The sequence below is a fragment of the Ambystoma mexicanum genome, chromosome 6p (assembly GCF_040938575.1).
Source record: "Ambystoma mexicanum isolate Mex_15411 chromosome 6p, UKY_AmexF1_1, whole genome shotgun sequence".
NCBI classification, from domain to species: Eukaryota; Metazoa; Chordata; class Amphibia; order Caudata; family Ambystomatidae; genus Ambystoma; species Ambystoma mexicanum.
In genome coordinates, this window is record NC_090935.1 from 1,543,855,222 (window position 1) to 1,543,867,767 (window position 12,546).

A 12,546-nucleotide genomic window follows, 5' to 3' on the forward strand; every position below is an offset into this window, starting at 1 on the left:
CATTTTCCATCCAATGCAGTTAATTTACGTTCGCATAATCTCAACATTTTAAACAAAGCATGCATTTTTACATTCATAGAATTTAAGTTATGTTCAACATGTTATTAGTCTCTTGGGTACAGGCTAGAGATGTATTTGTGCTTTGATTGAGCATCAAGACATGAATAGGTGATGAGGACATATTTATTGGCGAGTGGGGAGCATTTCCAGAGGGAGATTCTTCACCACTTTGCTCAGTCAGAAAACATTATAGGAGTACTTGAGAGGTTCTCTGACATCAAACTGTTCGAGAACACAGAATCATTTGGTTCGAAATCAATGATTGCTATATCCGGTTTTTCTTGAGGATTACTCTCAAGTGGCTTAGGAATCGGACAGATGGCAGGCAAAGATTTCAAAATAGCGGTATCAGTTAGGGACTTATCCGTAAGAAGAGTCTTATCATTACCAGCCCTAAACTGATAATTTCCCACCTCTTCAACAGGAATTGGGGAGCTATTTATGCCAGACTCCGAGGCTTGTGTGGCAAGGTTTATGGTGTCGGGTCGCTCACCCGCCGAAGTAGCTGTTTTAGCTCTGAATGCGGATAGCGATCCGTTACAAAATTGCCGAATATCAACATTCCCCAGTGTCCCATTCATAGAAAAAACTCGTCTAGGGGTAGAGCATGCAAGGGAAGACGACCTGTTCTTTATAGCCATCGGATCTTTTTTCCTACGTCTGAGGCTTTTTACAGGTAGCCCTGAGAATCATATGACCCCTTTTCACACGATGAGAAAAATAAGCTTTTACAATTTACCACCAATCAATTTTCCAGGGAACTTACCACATATATCCACATAGGGTACAGCCCTCCCCGATTTCCACCAACAACAATTAATAATATTGATGTCGAATCCCGCACCTGCGCCGTGCACCGTGAACAGTAAACAGTACTTTTTAGTACTTCTAGGTCCACGCGCGGGTGCGCTGGCTTCCGGGATTTTAACTCGCCCAGGGGGGCCTGGGCACCTGGGGGGTGGAGGCAGCAAACAAGGTCCTCTTTCACTTTCTTGGGGCCAGGCAGGCGGGTGTTGCAGCCAAAGACGTCCTCCTGACGGACGTTCACTCGTGCAGGCGGCTCCCAGCAACGCAACAATCAGATCCACAGGAGCTTCCTCCGCGCGTGACCAGAGTAAACAGTACTTTTTAGTACTTCTAGATACATTTCTTAACAGTATCTACACATTTCTCATGTTCACTATTCCGTGTAATTTATGCATTTATTTTCATCATTTCCCTCAATGGTTGGGTTATTTCTGCAAAATGTTCTACAAATTTATTGTAATACTCCACTAATCCTAAAAAGGACCCTAAATCATCTTTGGTACATGGATAAGGCGCTCTTTCTATAGCTTCCATGGCTTTGAACTTAGGTCTGTAACCACCCTTAGATAAAGTGTGCCATAAGTAATCAACCTCTCCACTACCAAACTTGCAGTTGGTATATTCTACTGTTAATCCTTTCTCTTCTATATTTCTCAGTACCATACATAACCTCTGGTCATGTTCTTTCGTGCCTAATCCACACACTAATATATCGTCCTGGAATACAGGTACAACAGGAATTCCCTCCAACAAGTGTGACATTACTTTTTGAAATACGGCTGCGTGCGAGGCCAGACCAAACGGAATCCTGGCATTCCTGTACATTCCAAATGGGGTAATAAATGTTGTCATCATGTAACTGTATCTGGTGATAAGGAGCTGATTAGTCAATAGTGGAGGACATGTCGGCTCCAGCAATTAAATTTAGCATTTCAGAAATGACTGGTAATGGATATTTTTTAGAATAATAACTTTAATTCCCTAAGATCCATGCATATCCTGACTTTGCCATTGTGTTTCCGTGCAACCACAATGTGAAATACCCACTCAGATGCATCAACTTTTTTTTCAATCACTCCCTCTTCTCTCAATCTGTTAAGCTCTGTCTTAACATCCTCCCATAAGGCTATGGGAATATGTCCTACAGCATGCTTCATAAGTTGAGCATCAGGTTTTACAAGAATATTATGCTTATATCCTTGTAAATTTCCCAATCTTTTCACTGAAAACATTGGGAAATAAATCTCTCTTTAACTCTAGCATATTCAGACTCCATAATTCTAGCCTTATCCATTTAATTACTGGCTACCACAATGCAAACTGGTTCCACACTTGCAGCATTCAACTTAATTTGTAATTTGGCATGATCTTCCCAACCCAACACATTTACACCTTTGGAAGCCACATATACTTGAACTTCTGTCATTCTCTCTCTAAATTCAACTAGTACAAGTCTGTATCCAAATATGTGAATCATTGAACCCTGGAAGCACCAGAGTTTCTAATACCTGATTTCTTCAAAACAGGATTTAAACCCTTAGAACATAACTCGTGCCATCTTTCTTTATTTATGCTTGTGTATGGAGAACCTGAATCCACTGTAAATCCACTGTAAATTTTGACACTCTGCTGTCAATTTTGAAAATGGTTTTAGGAGTAGTCCTCTTTCCCTTACTTTTCCCATCATAACTATGTCCTCTACGTGGTTCTCTTCCTCTTCATCTTCATCCTCTTGTATACACTTTATCCTAGAATAGCTCTTCTTATTCCTGCACATAGGGCTGAAATGACCCTTCATTCCACAATCAGAGCACTTTTTATGTAAGTCTGGGCAATGTTGCGAGTTGGCATAGTATCCCTTTTTTCCACATCTAAAACATCTTCCTGTATATGTTCCTTTGATGTTCTCTTCTTCCTTTCTTCCTGCTGGATATTTGATCCATTCTTTGTTCTTCCATTCTTTGTTTCTCACTGAATTGATGTCCTTAGGTACTTCACTTTATTTTACACCATTAACTTTAGTCATCTTTATTCCCAAATCGTCCTCATGATCCTTGATGGCTTTGCTGCATGTCACAGTATATTCAACTTTTTAAGCAATGGCTATTGCTTCCTCTAGAGACGGATCACCACCCATCCAAAGCCTCTTTTGTACTACAGTACTAGTTGTATGAATAATAATTTGATCTCAGATCAATTCATCTTGTGTTACACCCCAGAATTGCAACTCGTAGCTAGTTTTTTTTAGTTCATTGACATATTCATCCACACTTTCACTTGCTTGTTTCTTGGTATAAAAATAATATCTATCGACTACAACATTGGTCTTTGGTTGGTAGTAAGGATCCAGAGTTTTCATTGCCAATTCATACTCATCCACACTATCATCATCTCCATCATCACCTTCAGTTCTTTGAGGAGGCAATTCTCTATACACTCTGTGCCCCTCTGGTCCTAAGGAATGTAATAACAATGTTTTCATTTTATTAGCTGTGAAGGTTCCATTGTAAATAGTATCAATATAGTTTTTCCAGTATTCTTTCCATTCTCTCCATGGAATGGAAGGTTCGCCAACTGTGGCCAGAAATGGTTGGGTAGGGTGGACTGTTACTCCTTGCATCTTATGGTGATATAGTGCAGATCTATAATTGAAATAGATAAATCACACCTTAAATGCTTCAACTGTGATTTGATTAACCTTTAAAACTCAGCCTGATACTGGAAATGGAAGCTTCACTTGAATAAGGTAGATATAACTTTGTAATTCTTAATATTTAATATTCATAAGGGTAGGAATAACTGGTGCTGCCAATTAAGTTCAAATGAAGCCTTTCTCATAGTATCGCAATTGCGTAATCTTGCTGAACGTTACAAGTGCAACAAAGGAAAAAATGCTTGTGCAGCTGCGTAGCGTTTGGTTCCAACAGTTAAAAATGCCTGTCCTAATTATGGCCACCTCATGCACTGTTGCACAATGTCCTCTTAATTTTGCCTGCTTTAAAGATGGCCATCATGCACACGCGGTGTCTGCGGGTCATTTCTTCTAATACTGCCAAAGCCTTACTTAAGCTTTATAGGTATTGCAGTAACAGTGCGCGCGGATATTTCCAATCCTTACTATGGGTCTACATCTGAAACTTTTGGCTTTGCTGGTTATCCGCCAGTCCCAACACCAAAATTGGGCAACACTGTACTACTGGCTCGCTGGCAAGTGCAAGCACAGCTATATACCAGCGGCACTGTAGGGCATCTTCAACTCTCGGGAATCGTGCTATTGCCATGAACAAAAACCCCATCCCATCCTTGCTGCCACTTGAAAGAATGACGACACAGTCTTCATGCAGGATATAACAGTCTTTATTCTCTCATGAGCAACATATGGTAAAGGCCCCACAAGCTCCACAACACCAACGTTATCCCTTCTCACTGTTATCTTTCACCAACCATCCTACATAGAACACCCACAGGTATATAACTATCCCCAGTACAATGTAAAGCTATGATACTACAAAGAGCAGTCCAACACCGAAATGAAATGCTAGACAATTCTCCTATGAACAAGAGTACCATCAGCAACCCCAGACACGTGTTTCTGCCTTGTTGGGCCTCCTCATTCAGGTGAAGATTGGCAGGGGTCCATGTCTGGATTAACCTGGGTTACTTAGGGTGAAACTGATGAGTCCTGACTAGGCCGAAAAAACACGTCTGGTGTTGCTGTTGGTACTCTTGTTCATAGGAGAATTGTCTAGCATTTTGGTGCTGGTCTGCCCAAGTGGGTGGGACCAGACTGATATGCAATTGGAGATTTCTCCTCTGTGAAAGGTACAGTGAGCTAAAACGTGGCTGTTGTCTATCCCGAGTGGGCACTTTCCCATAGAACAGGTTATTTGGCCGTATTTGTTCTTGGTAGAGGGGCTTCCAGACCTCTCTGTGTTAATTAATGTTCGCTTTTTTATGTGCTGATTACTAATGTTTTGAAGAATGTACACATAGTTCATGGGTTAGGGAAAAGGCTGCTTTTAGGGCAGAAGCAGCTTGAACCTTTTAATTATGCGCTGTGCTGTGCTGTAAATACAATGTTCATGTTGCAAGCAGGGGAAACACTGCCGAAAAAAACGCTAAAGATGTATTTTCTAAAGACTGTTCTCCAAATACATTGTACAGAGGTTCTCAGGAGGATCAAGTCACCGGAAATCAATGCTGTGGGCAGATACCTTTTTAGTTTAATAATATTCCGAAGAAAAAATGACCCTCGGCTGTACAAAAGTCTTCAATGCAGTGAAGTATGTCAGCGCCTAACGTTGGGGGGTACGTCAAACACATAAATCTAAAAAAATAAATAAAGCTTGAAACGAAAATAGTTACTGTCATGACAACAATTAGGAATACATTGGAGTATACAAGCAAGCATGCAAACTGCCCTTAAGGGTTTTCTCTCATGGACTATAAAGCTCACATAAAGAAAGTGTGTCATTTCTGGATTGTGTGCTTAGGTTTCTCTATTCTTTTTTCCTAATAAATATATGATTTTCAGCGATGCAATTCTTTTCATTGCAGTTACTTAAAGAGCAACGAAGGGAAAGATGGGACCTTGAACCTGCCCATATCATTGCTTCATCAGGTGTTCTCCTGATAATGACCTCCGATTGCTTGAGACTTGTCCTTAGGGTGGTCCTTTTTGTTTACAGCTCACTATCAAGTGTCCACCCTGGCTTCCAGCATTCTGCTATTTCATGTTGCCAGTGGTTTTATATACAAATCTTGGCTACTGAAAGAGCGAATGAAAAAGTCGCCTTCAAATGGCAGAATACTTCTAAAAACAAACAGTAAACAGCCAATGATTTACAACAAATGAAATACTATTGCATTTAGTTTAACATATGATTGTTCACCTAATCCATAACTTGCCTACCTCAATTTCCCTTTTAAACAGGATTAACAAACTGCACTCATAGGGTCTGTTTCACACAGGGATTTCACCATTACAAAACGCTTATGTGATTCAGGCCCGTAATCTTTTCCTAACAATTCAGTTCTTTGGTGCCTTCCTGGTCTTCCCAATTCACAAAACCTCGAGATAACAATTGTAAATTGAGACTTTCTTGTATATTTTGAAGATTAAGATTTTGAGTTGTTTAGATTATTCATTCACCTTTTTGACTACTCTATACATTGTAGTCGTCATGCAGCTGCCATACAGCAGTCTCTCTTGTGACATCTTTTGTTGAGTGTCTCTCAGCAAAACAGGTATGTTGTATCCGTATGGCTTACCTTTTAAGCGCTCAAAACTATTCCCATCATCAGGCTGACAACAATGCTGGAGAATTCTTCCCCAAAGTCCAATCAAAAGACTATCCTGATGCCAATACATGGGATTGCGAAGTTTGAGTGGATAGTATACGCCAGCCCTCTGCAAGCTGAAGGACCATAACACTGTCCTCCTGCTCCAATAGCACCATATCGGATTGACATCTGATGCCATCATTTAAATCTGTTTCCATTTATCAAGTACAAAGTGGGAGTGGCTGTAATAATAAACAATCCAATGGGTGGTCTAATGCGTCTTCAGAGAAATGTTAAGTTCTGACAGTGGTTCCAAACTTAGGGGAGCAATTAGATGAATGCCTTTTGAGCATTCGCATTTTCTGCCTTGAAAGTGTAAAACGAGAGTAATGCCCACACATCTCCCTCACCCAAACAAGCCTATTCATGCCCAACTGCTTGTCTTGTCAAATCAAATTTGCAATGCCCATATTTTGTAGGTGCCTTCAATGGCAGAGTATTGTGAACCATATGCAAGAAAAAGTAAGGTATGGCTAGTGTTAAAATAAATGTTGTAAACAGTAGCTTGCAATTGCTTATTCAACCGAAATAATTCTAAGGAAAACATTAAATATACAATTCCATTGCCACACCATATTACTATCAATAATTGTTTACACGACATGTGATTGCAGGTGCACACGACTTGCAGGTACTGCGCTTTCTACATGTTGTTCCTGAAGGGACGTGGGATTGTTATATCCGATGCCAGAATGTGCCGTAATGCTGCCGCAGATATTGTTGTCCTTTTTTGTATTTAATCCAGTAAAATGCAGAGGATAGACGTTTAAACTTCGTGCCTTTTATCGGCGAGCACTCGCGCTCTGCCTCTCTGGCATTAATATTGAAATATATTGACTTGCATTTTTAACTGAACAATGTAATTTTCATGCGTACGTGACATTGAGATTCCATGTATTTGCAGATGCTTACCTGTGTGTCTGTGAAAAGGAACACCATGTCTTTGTCTTCTACTCCTGCCATTTTGTAAACTTTCCGCAGATCTTCATGAAACGTATCATAGTTATAGCCTCGACTCAGTTCTATCTGAAAGCATTTATAGCCACACATGTGAGCGGCCAGCCTAGTCAGAGACTGTTTCCCGGTGCCTCCAACTCCAACCAGCAGGGCATTTCCTCTTTCCTGGCGAATCATCCGTGCAATTCTGCGTGAAATTCACAAAAGATGCACTTGACTTCAGTATCATTGGCATTTGCAATAAACATTAAAACAACAATTCCTGATCTATGGCATGCTGGTGGGCTTTAACAGATCAATCGTTGTTTGGAATTTGAAACCAGCACAGCAGTCAGTGGGTTATTTGTCAAAAATAAATAAAATAAAAAGAGCTAGGGATCAAAACATCTATATTTTCTAGCAGCTCCCTGCCCACTGAAGCCCTACCCATGGCTCTCCCGGCATTGTTAACATACGCGGGGTGAAGGCTGCAAATCGCACCGGCTCGTTAGGGGTGATGGATGCACTGACTGCGGGCGATGTGTGATTTACAAATATTAAATCAGCATAACATTACGTGTCTTGATAAGGAACCCATGTATAAATGCTTCTTGAAACAGTCATTGCTAAAAATGTACTGATTGTATAGATGGCAAGTGGAACACGATGACCCACCCATGCACAGAATACAGAGCAAACATGCTTTCCTCCGAAGGTAAATTGATGGACAAGTGCAGGGAAAATCATTACTAAATCAATGAACTTGCCGGTCAAACAGTGCAGCAAGATCCTCAATAGCTTGTCTGTCTAAGAGAGACACTCCACCTTATTGGTGGTCTTTTCTCTGGCCTTGCCCCTTTGGTGGCAGTGCTGCATGGGGACCGTCTTGTTGTTGTTAACCACTCTGCCGTTATTACAGTAGAGAGCTACACTAAAGCCAACTTAAACATCCAGAGGAGGAACTGCATAAACGTTATTTTTGTGGCAGTGGGTTAGGAAGGGACTAACATGCCTGGAAGCATGAGAATGAGTAGTCTTTAAAGGCAAACATATATGAACACGAAATATCTCAAAATGTCATTAATCCCTTGTGTAAAGTAAAAAATCATGTCATGCTATGTCATTAGGAGGTACTGCATACTGTTGCCATCTGCATGTTCTCCTGTGGCTCATGTGCATGTGAACACAAATGGGTGCGTACGATTAGTGCAGAGAAGAGGGAAGATGTGGTTAATAGGTGGTGTTGTGCAGTCAGTCACAAACACTGCACAGAAGAACAAGTTACTTACTCCTGGTAACATTCTTTCGGTTGGATGTACCCTCCACGTATTCCTCATCTTATGATCATTATCTCTCCATCTTCAGCTGCTTCGGATATTTTTTTCGACAGAGGGCGCTGTGTGCCCTGTCGTCATGTCGATGTCCCTCGAGGGCCTAAGTTCGACGTCATCATCAGTATAAGTAGCGCATGCAGCACCCGTTGGCTTCAGTTCTATTTTCTCCCTCCTGTAGAGGAATTACCAGGTGTACCCTAGACCGTAGGCTCACAGAAAGCGTAAAGTGTAATAACACGTAAATTGTACGGTGAGGTAGGCTCGGAGGGGCGATGAGAAATACGTGGGAGGAACATCCAATCGAAAGAACATTACCAGGGGTAAGTAACTTGTTCTTCGAATGGATTGTGTCCTCCCACATATTCCTCATCTTATGAATAATTTGGAGGTGGGAGTACAAATTATATCTAGATCTAATCATGAACTGAATGAGGAACCGCTTTTGCAAATTGTCCTCCCTCACTGGAAGATGAATCCAGGCAGTAATGTCTTACGAAGGTGTGGATAGATGATCAAGTGGCCGCTGAAAAAATATCATTGATTTGGACACCTCCGAGGTTGCACAGCCCCTTGTGGAATGTGCCCTTAGGCCTTCCGGCGGGTCCTTGCAGGCTAACCTGTAGCATTCGCCAATAACCAGGATGATCCTTCTGGATATGGTTTGTTTAGTAACCGCAAGACCCAATTTGGGACCAGTATAGCCAATGAAGTATTGGTCATCTTGGAGAAATTTTGCCATTCTGGATATATAAAAACTGAGAGCCCTTTTAGGGTCCAGTCTATGCAAACTCTCCTCCTCCTTTCCTGGATGAGGAGGTGGATAGAAAGTTGGTAAGGTTATTTTTGGTGACAAGTGGAAGTCGGAGACTACCTTTGGTAAAAAAGAAGGCTTTACCATAAGAATTACGGTCTTTATGGAAAACCGTATGTGGCATTTTGCAGGAAAGGGCCTGCAACTCGCGGGCTGACGTTATTGCAATAAGCAAAATGGCTTTTAATGTCAAGAGCCTTAAAGGGCATGAGTGTAAAGGCTCAAAGGGAATGCATGTTAAAAACTTTAACACTAGATTGAGGTCCCATACAGGGACATTAAATGGAACTGGTGGATAGACCTTAGTAACGCCTTTCAAGAATTCACCAATCAGAGGAATCTTACAATATGAATCCTTCGCTGAAGAGCGCTTGAAAATGGAAAGTACTGCTAGGTAACCCTTAACTGGAGCCCCAGATTTGCCAAATGTAACAAAAAGGAAAGCACGGTTGGTGTGTCACATAGAAAAGGATCCACATTCTTATCCCTGCACCAGTTGCTGAACTTGTTCCAAGGGCACTAAGATTTTGTTGCTGGCTGCCTTCTGGCCGAAAGGAAAATCTCCATTATGTCATCTGGGAGGTCCCAATCCTGGTATCTCAGCCTTTCAGAAACCATGCATGAAGGCTGAGAGTCTTGACCTCTGGATAGAGAACCCGACCTTCCGCTTGAAAGAGTAGATCCTTTCTTTGTGGAAAACATATTTGAGGGCAGATGAACATATCCAGAAGGTCCGGGTACCACGTCCTCCTGGCCCAATCCGGGGCAATTAGGATCATGGGTTTCCCAAACTTTCTCAACCTCCTGATCACGTGAGGAATGACGCGGACTGGAGGAAACGCATGCAGGAGTGGAAACTCCCAGTACACTACAAACGCATCGCCTAGAGCTCCTCTTGCAGGAAATTCCCTTGAGCAAAACAGTTCACACATCCGGTTGACACCGGTCGCGAACAGATCCACTTACACTTGAGGGGTTCTCCAAAGGGTAAAGATCTCTTGAAGGACTTCCTGAGATAGTTCCCACTTGTGGGAGACTGTGCTCTGCCTGCTCAGAGGATCCGCTGCTGCGTTTCTGCTCTCCGGCTAGGTGAACTGCCGATAGAGAGATTCCTTCTTGAGTCACCCAGAACCAGAGATGCATTGTCTCTCTGCACAGTGGTAGTGACCCTACACCTCCCCTCTTGTTGAGGTAGTACATGGCCACTGTGTTGTCTGTCATTAACAGGACATTTTTTTCCCCGTACAGATGGCAGGAAGGCCTTCAGCGCTAGTCTGATTGCCCTGAGATCCAAAAGGTTGATATGTAGTTTGGACTCCAATGGGGACCAACGACCACTGATTGTCAGATCGCTGGTTTGGGCTCCCCATCCTGTGAGGGAGGCATCCGTTAATACTGTTCTATCTGGCCATGGCTGCCAAAAAGAGTCTCCCTTGAGAATGTTGTCTTTGCAAGCCCACCACAGAAGGTCCTTAGCCCCTCTGCTCGTAACTTGCAGGTGGTCTGACATTCTGCCTGAGAATTGGGACCACTGAGTCCTGAGAGCCCATTGGAGGGATCTCATTCTCAGGCACGCCTCTGGGACCAGGAAATTGCGCAATGCCATGAGACCAAGCAACCTCAGAAAATCAAAGGCCGGAAGATGCTGGGCATTCTGGAATTTGGTAACCATCTGCAGAATGTGTTGAGCTCTCAACCTGGGTGGCAAGGCTTTCCCTGAGGAAGTATCCAAGACTGCTCCAATACAAGTCTTTGGGATGGTATCAAGTGAGACTTCTTGTAATTGAGGGAGAAGCGCAGTTTGTGAAGAGAATGGCAGGTTAATGGCAGAGATGTTCCCGGGCCTGCTCGGGTGAAGGAGCCCTGATCAGCCAATCGTCTAGCTAGGGGTAGACATGAATCCCCCCTGTCCTGAGACTCACTGCCACCCCCGCCATCATCTTGGTGAAAACTCTTGGGGCCGGAGGTCAGCCCGAATGGCAGAACTCGAAATTGATCATTAGAACCACCAACCTTGAACCTCAGGTACTTTCTGTGCTTGAGATGGATTGGCACATGAAACTAAGCATCCTGAAGGTCCCATGATGCCAACCAGTCTTGGCCTTTTTTTAAAAGGAAGGCAGTAACCCTAGGGCACAGTTTCCAGTTCCCAAGCATCTGAAGTAATGCACCGCCATTTGTTCAGATGCTGAGCAAGTCTGCCTCCCACCGGGGTTTGTGGGTCAAGGCCTCAGAGTGGTTTAGAGGCGGCTGAAGCAGCAGCTGAAGGTAAGGCTGCCGCTGCTTGGGCTGACTTAGCACCTCTCCCTAGTCCACCATGAGGGAATCTTCTCTGACCTCTTTGATCGGCTTATCTTCTTCCTCTTCCAAATGACGAGTAGAATCGAAAGGACTTACCCCTCCTGGAAGATGAGCCCAAATAGGGTTGTTGAGGCTGTCTAATGGCGGCACTTAGGGATTTAGCCACTGCCTTGGAGGTCTCCAGCTTTTCCAAACTCTCATCCGCCTTGCTGCCAAAAAGCCTCGAGCCGTCAAAGGGCATGTTGAGTAGTTTAGCTTGCACATCTGGTGCAAACCCAGACTTCCGTAACCACGCAAATCTGAGTAACACTGTGCTAGCCACAATGGATCTGCTGTTGCTGTCTGCAGTATCCAAACCTGACTGGAGACATTCACTCATTGTGCCCTTATCATCCTTTCCTCTCCTTCCAGGGTGTGGTCAGCCGCCATAGGCACACAGTCCCACAGGGTAAAAGTAAATCCAGATAATGTGAAAGTCACATTTGTCGAATTCAATGCCATACTACACGCAGTGAAAACTTTTCTCGCCCAGGCATCCACTCTCTTATCATCCCTGTAAGGAGGGATGGATGGGTAATCTGACTGCTTGGTAGATGTAGCAGCCTGGAACACCAAGCTTTCTGGTGTGGGATGCTTAGTAGATACTCTGGGTCACTGGTGGATGGTCCGAACTTCCTTGTACAGTTTTTATTTACTGCAGCCGCAGTTTCTGGTGTCTCCCAATTTGCAGTGACCATTTTCTGTAATGCCATGTGAAAGGGCAAAATTGGGTCTTTCTGAGGACCCTTGTCCAAGATGTCCAAGATGTCCATCATGTCATCTTGCTCAAAAGAAGGAGCTGGCCTACTCAATCCTAAACATTCAATAACCTTTCCCATAAGTTTTCTGTATGAGTCAGCAAGCTCAGTAGGGTCTGGTTTGCCAAACTCTAACTCTGACGATGTATCCAACCCA

The 12,546-nt window shown here is 43.1% G+C and overlaps 1 protein-coding gene across 1 annotated transcript in view; it reads right to left on the bottom strand.

Moving 5' to 3' along the window:
* The window catches only part of DNAH6 (dynein axonemal heavy chain 6), a 3,423,448-nt gene that overhangs the window by 867,593 nt on the left and 2,543,309 nt on the right, over nucleotides 1–12,546 (bottom strand). Inside the window, exon 46 of the mRNA XM_069626424.1 lies at nucleotides 7,123–7,354. Within this exon, the coding sequence (XP_069482525.1) occupies nucleotides 7,123–7,354 (232 nt within the window). The remainder of the gene's footprint in view (nucleotides 1–7,122; nucleotides 7,355–12,546) is intronic.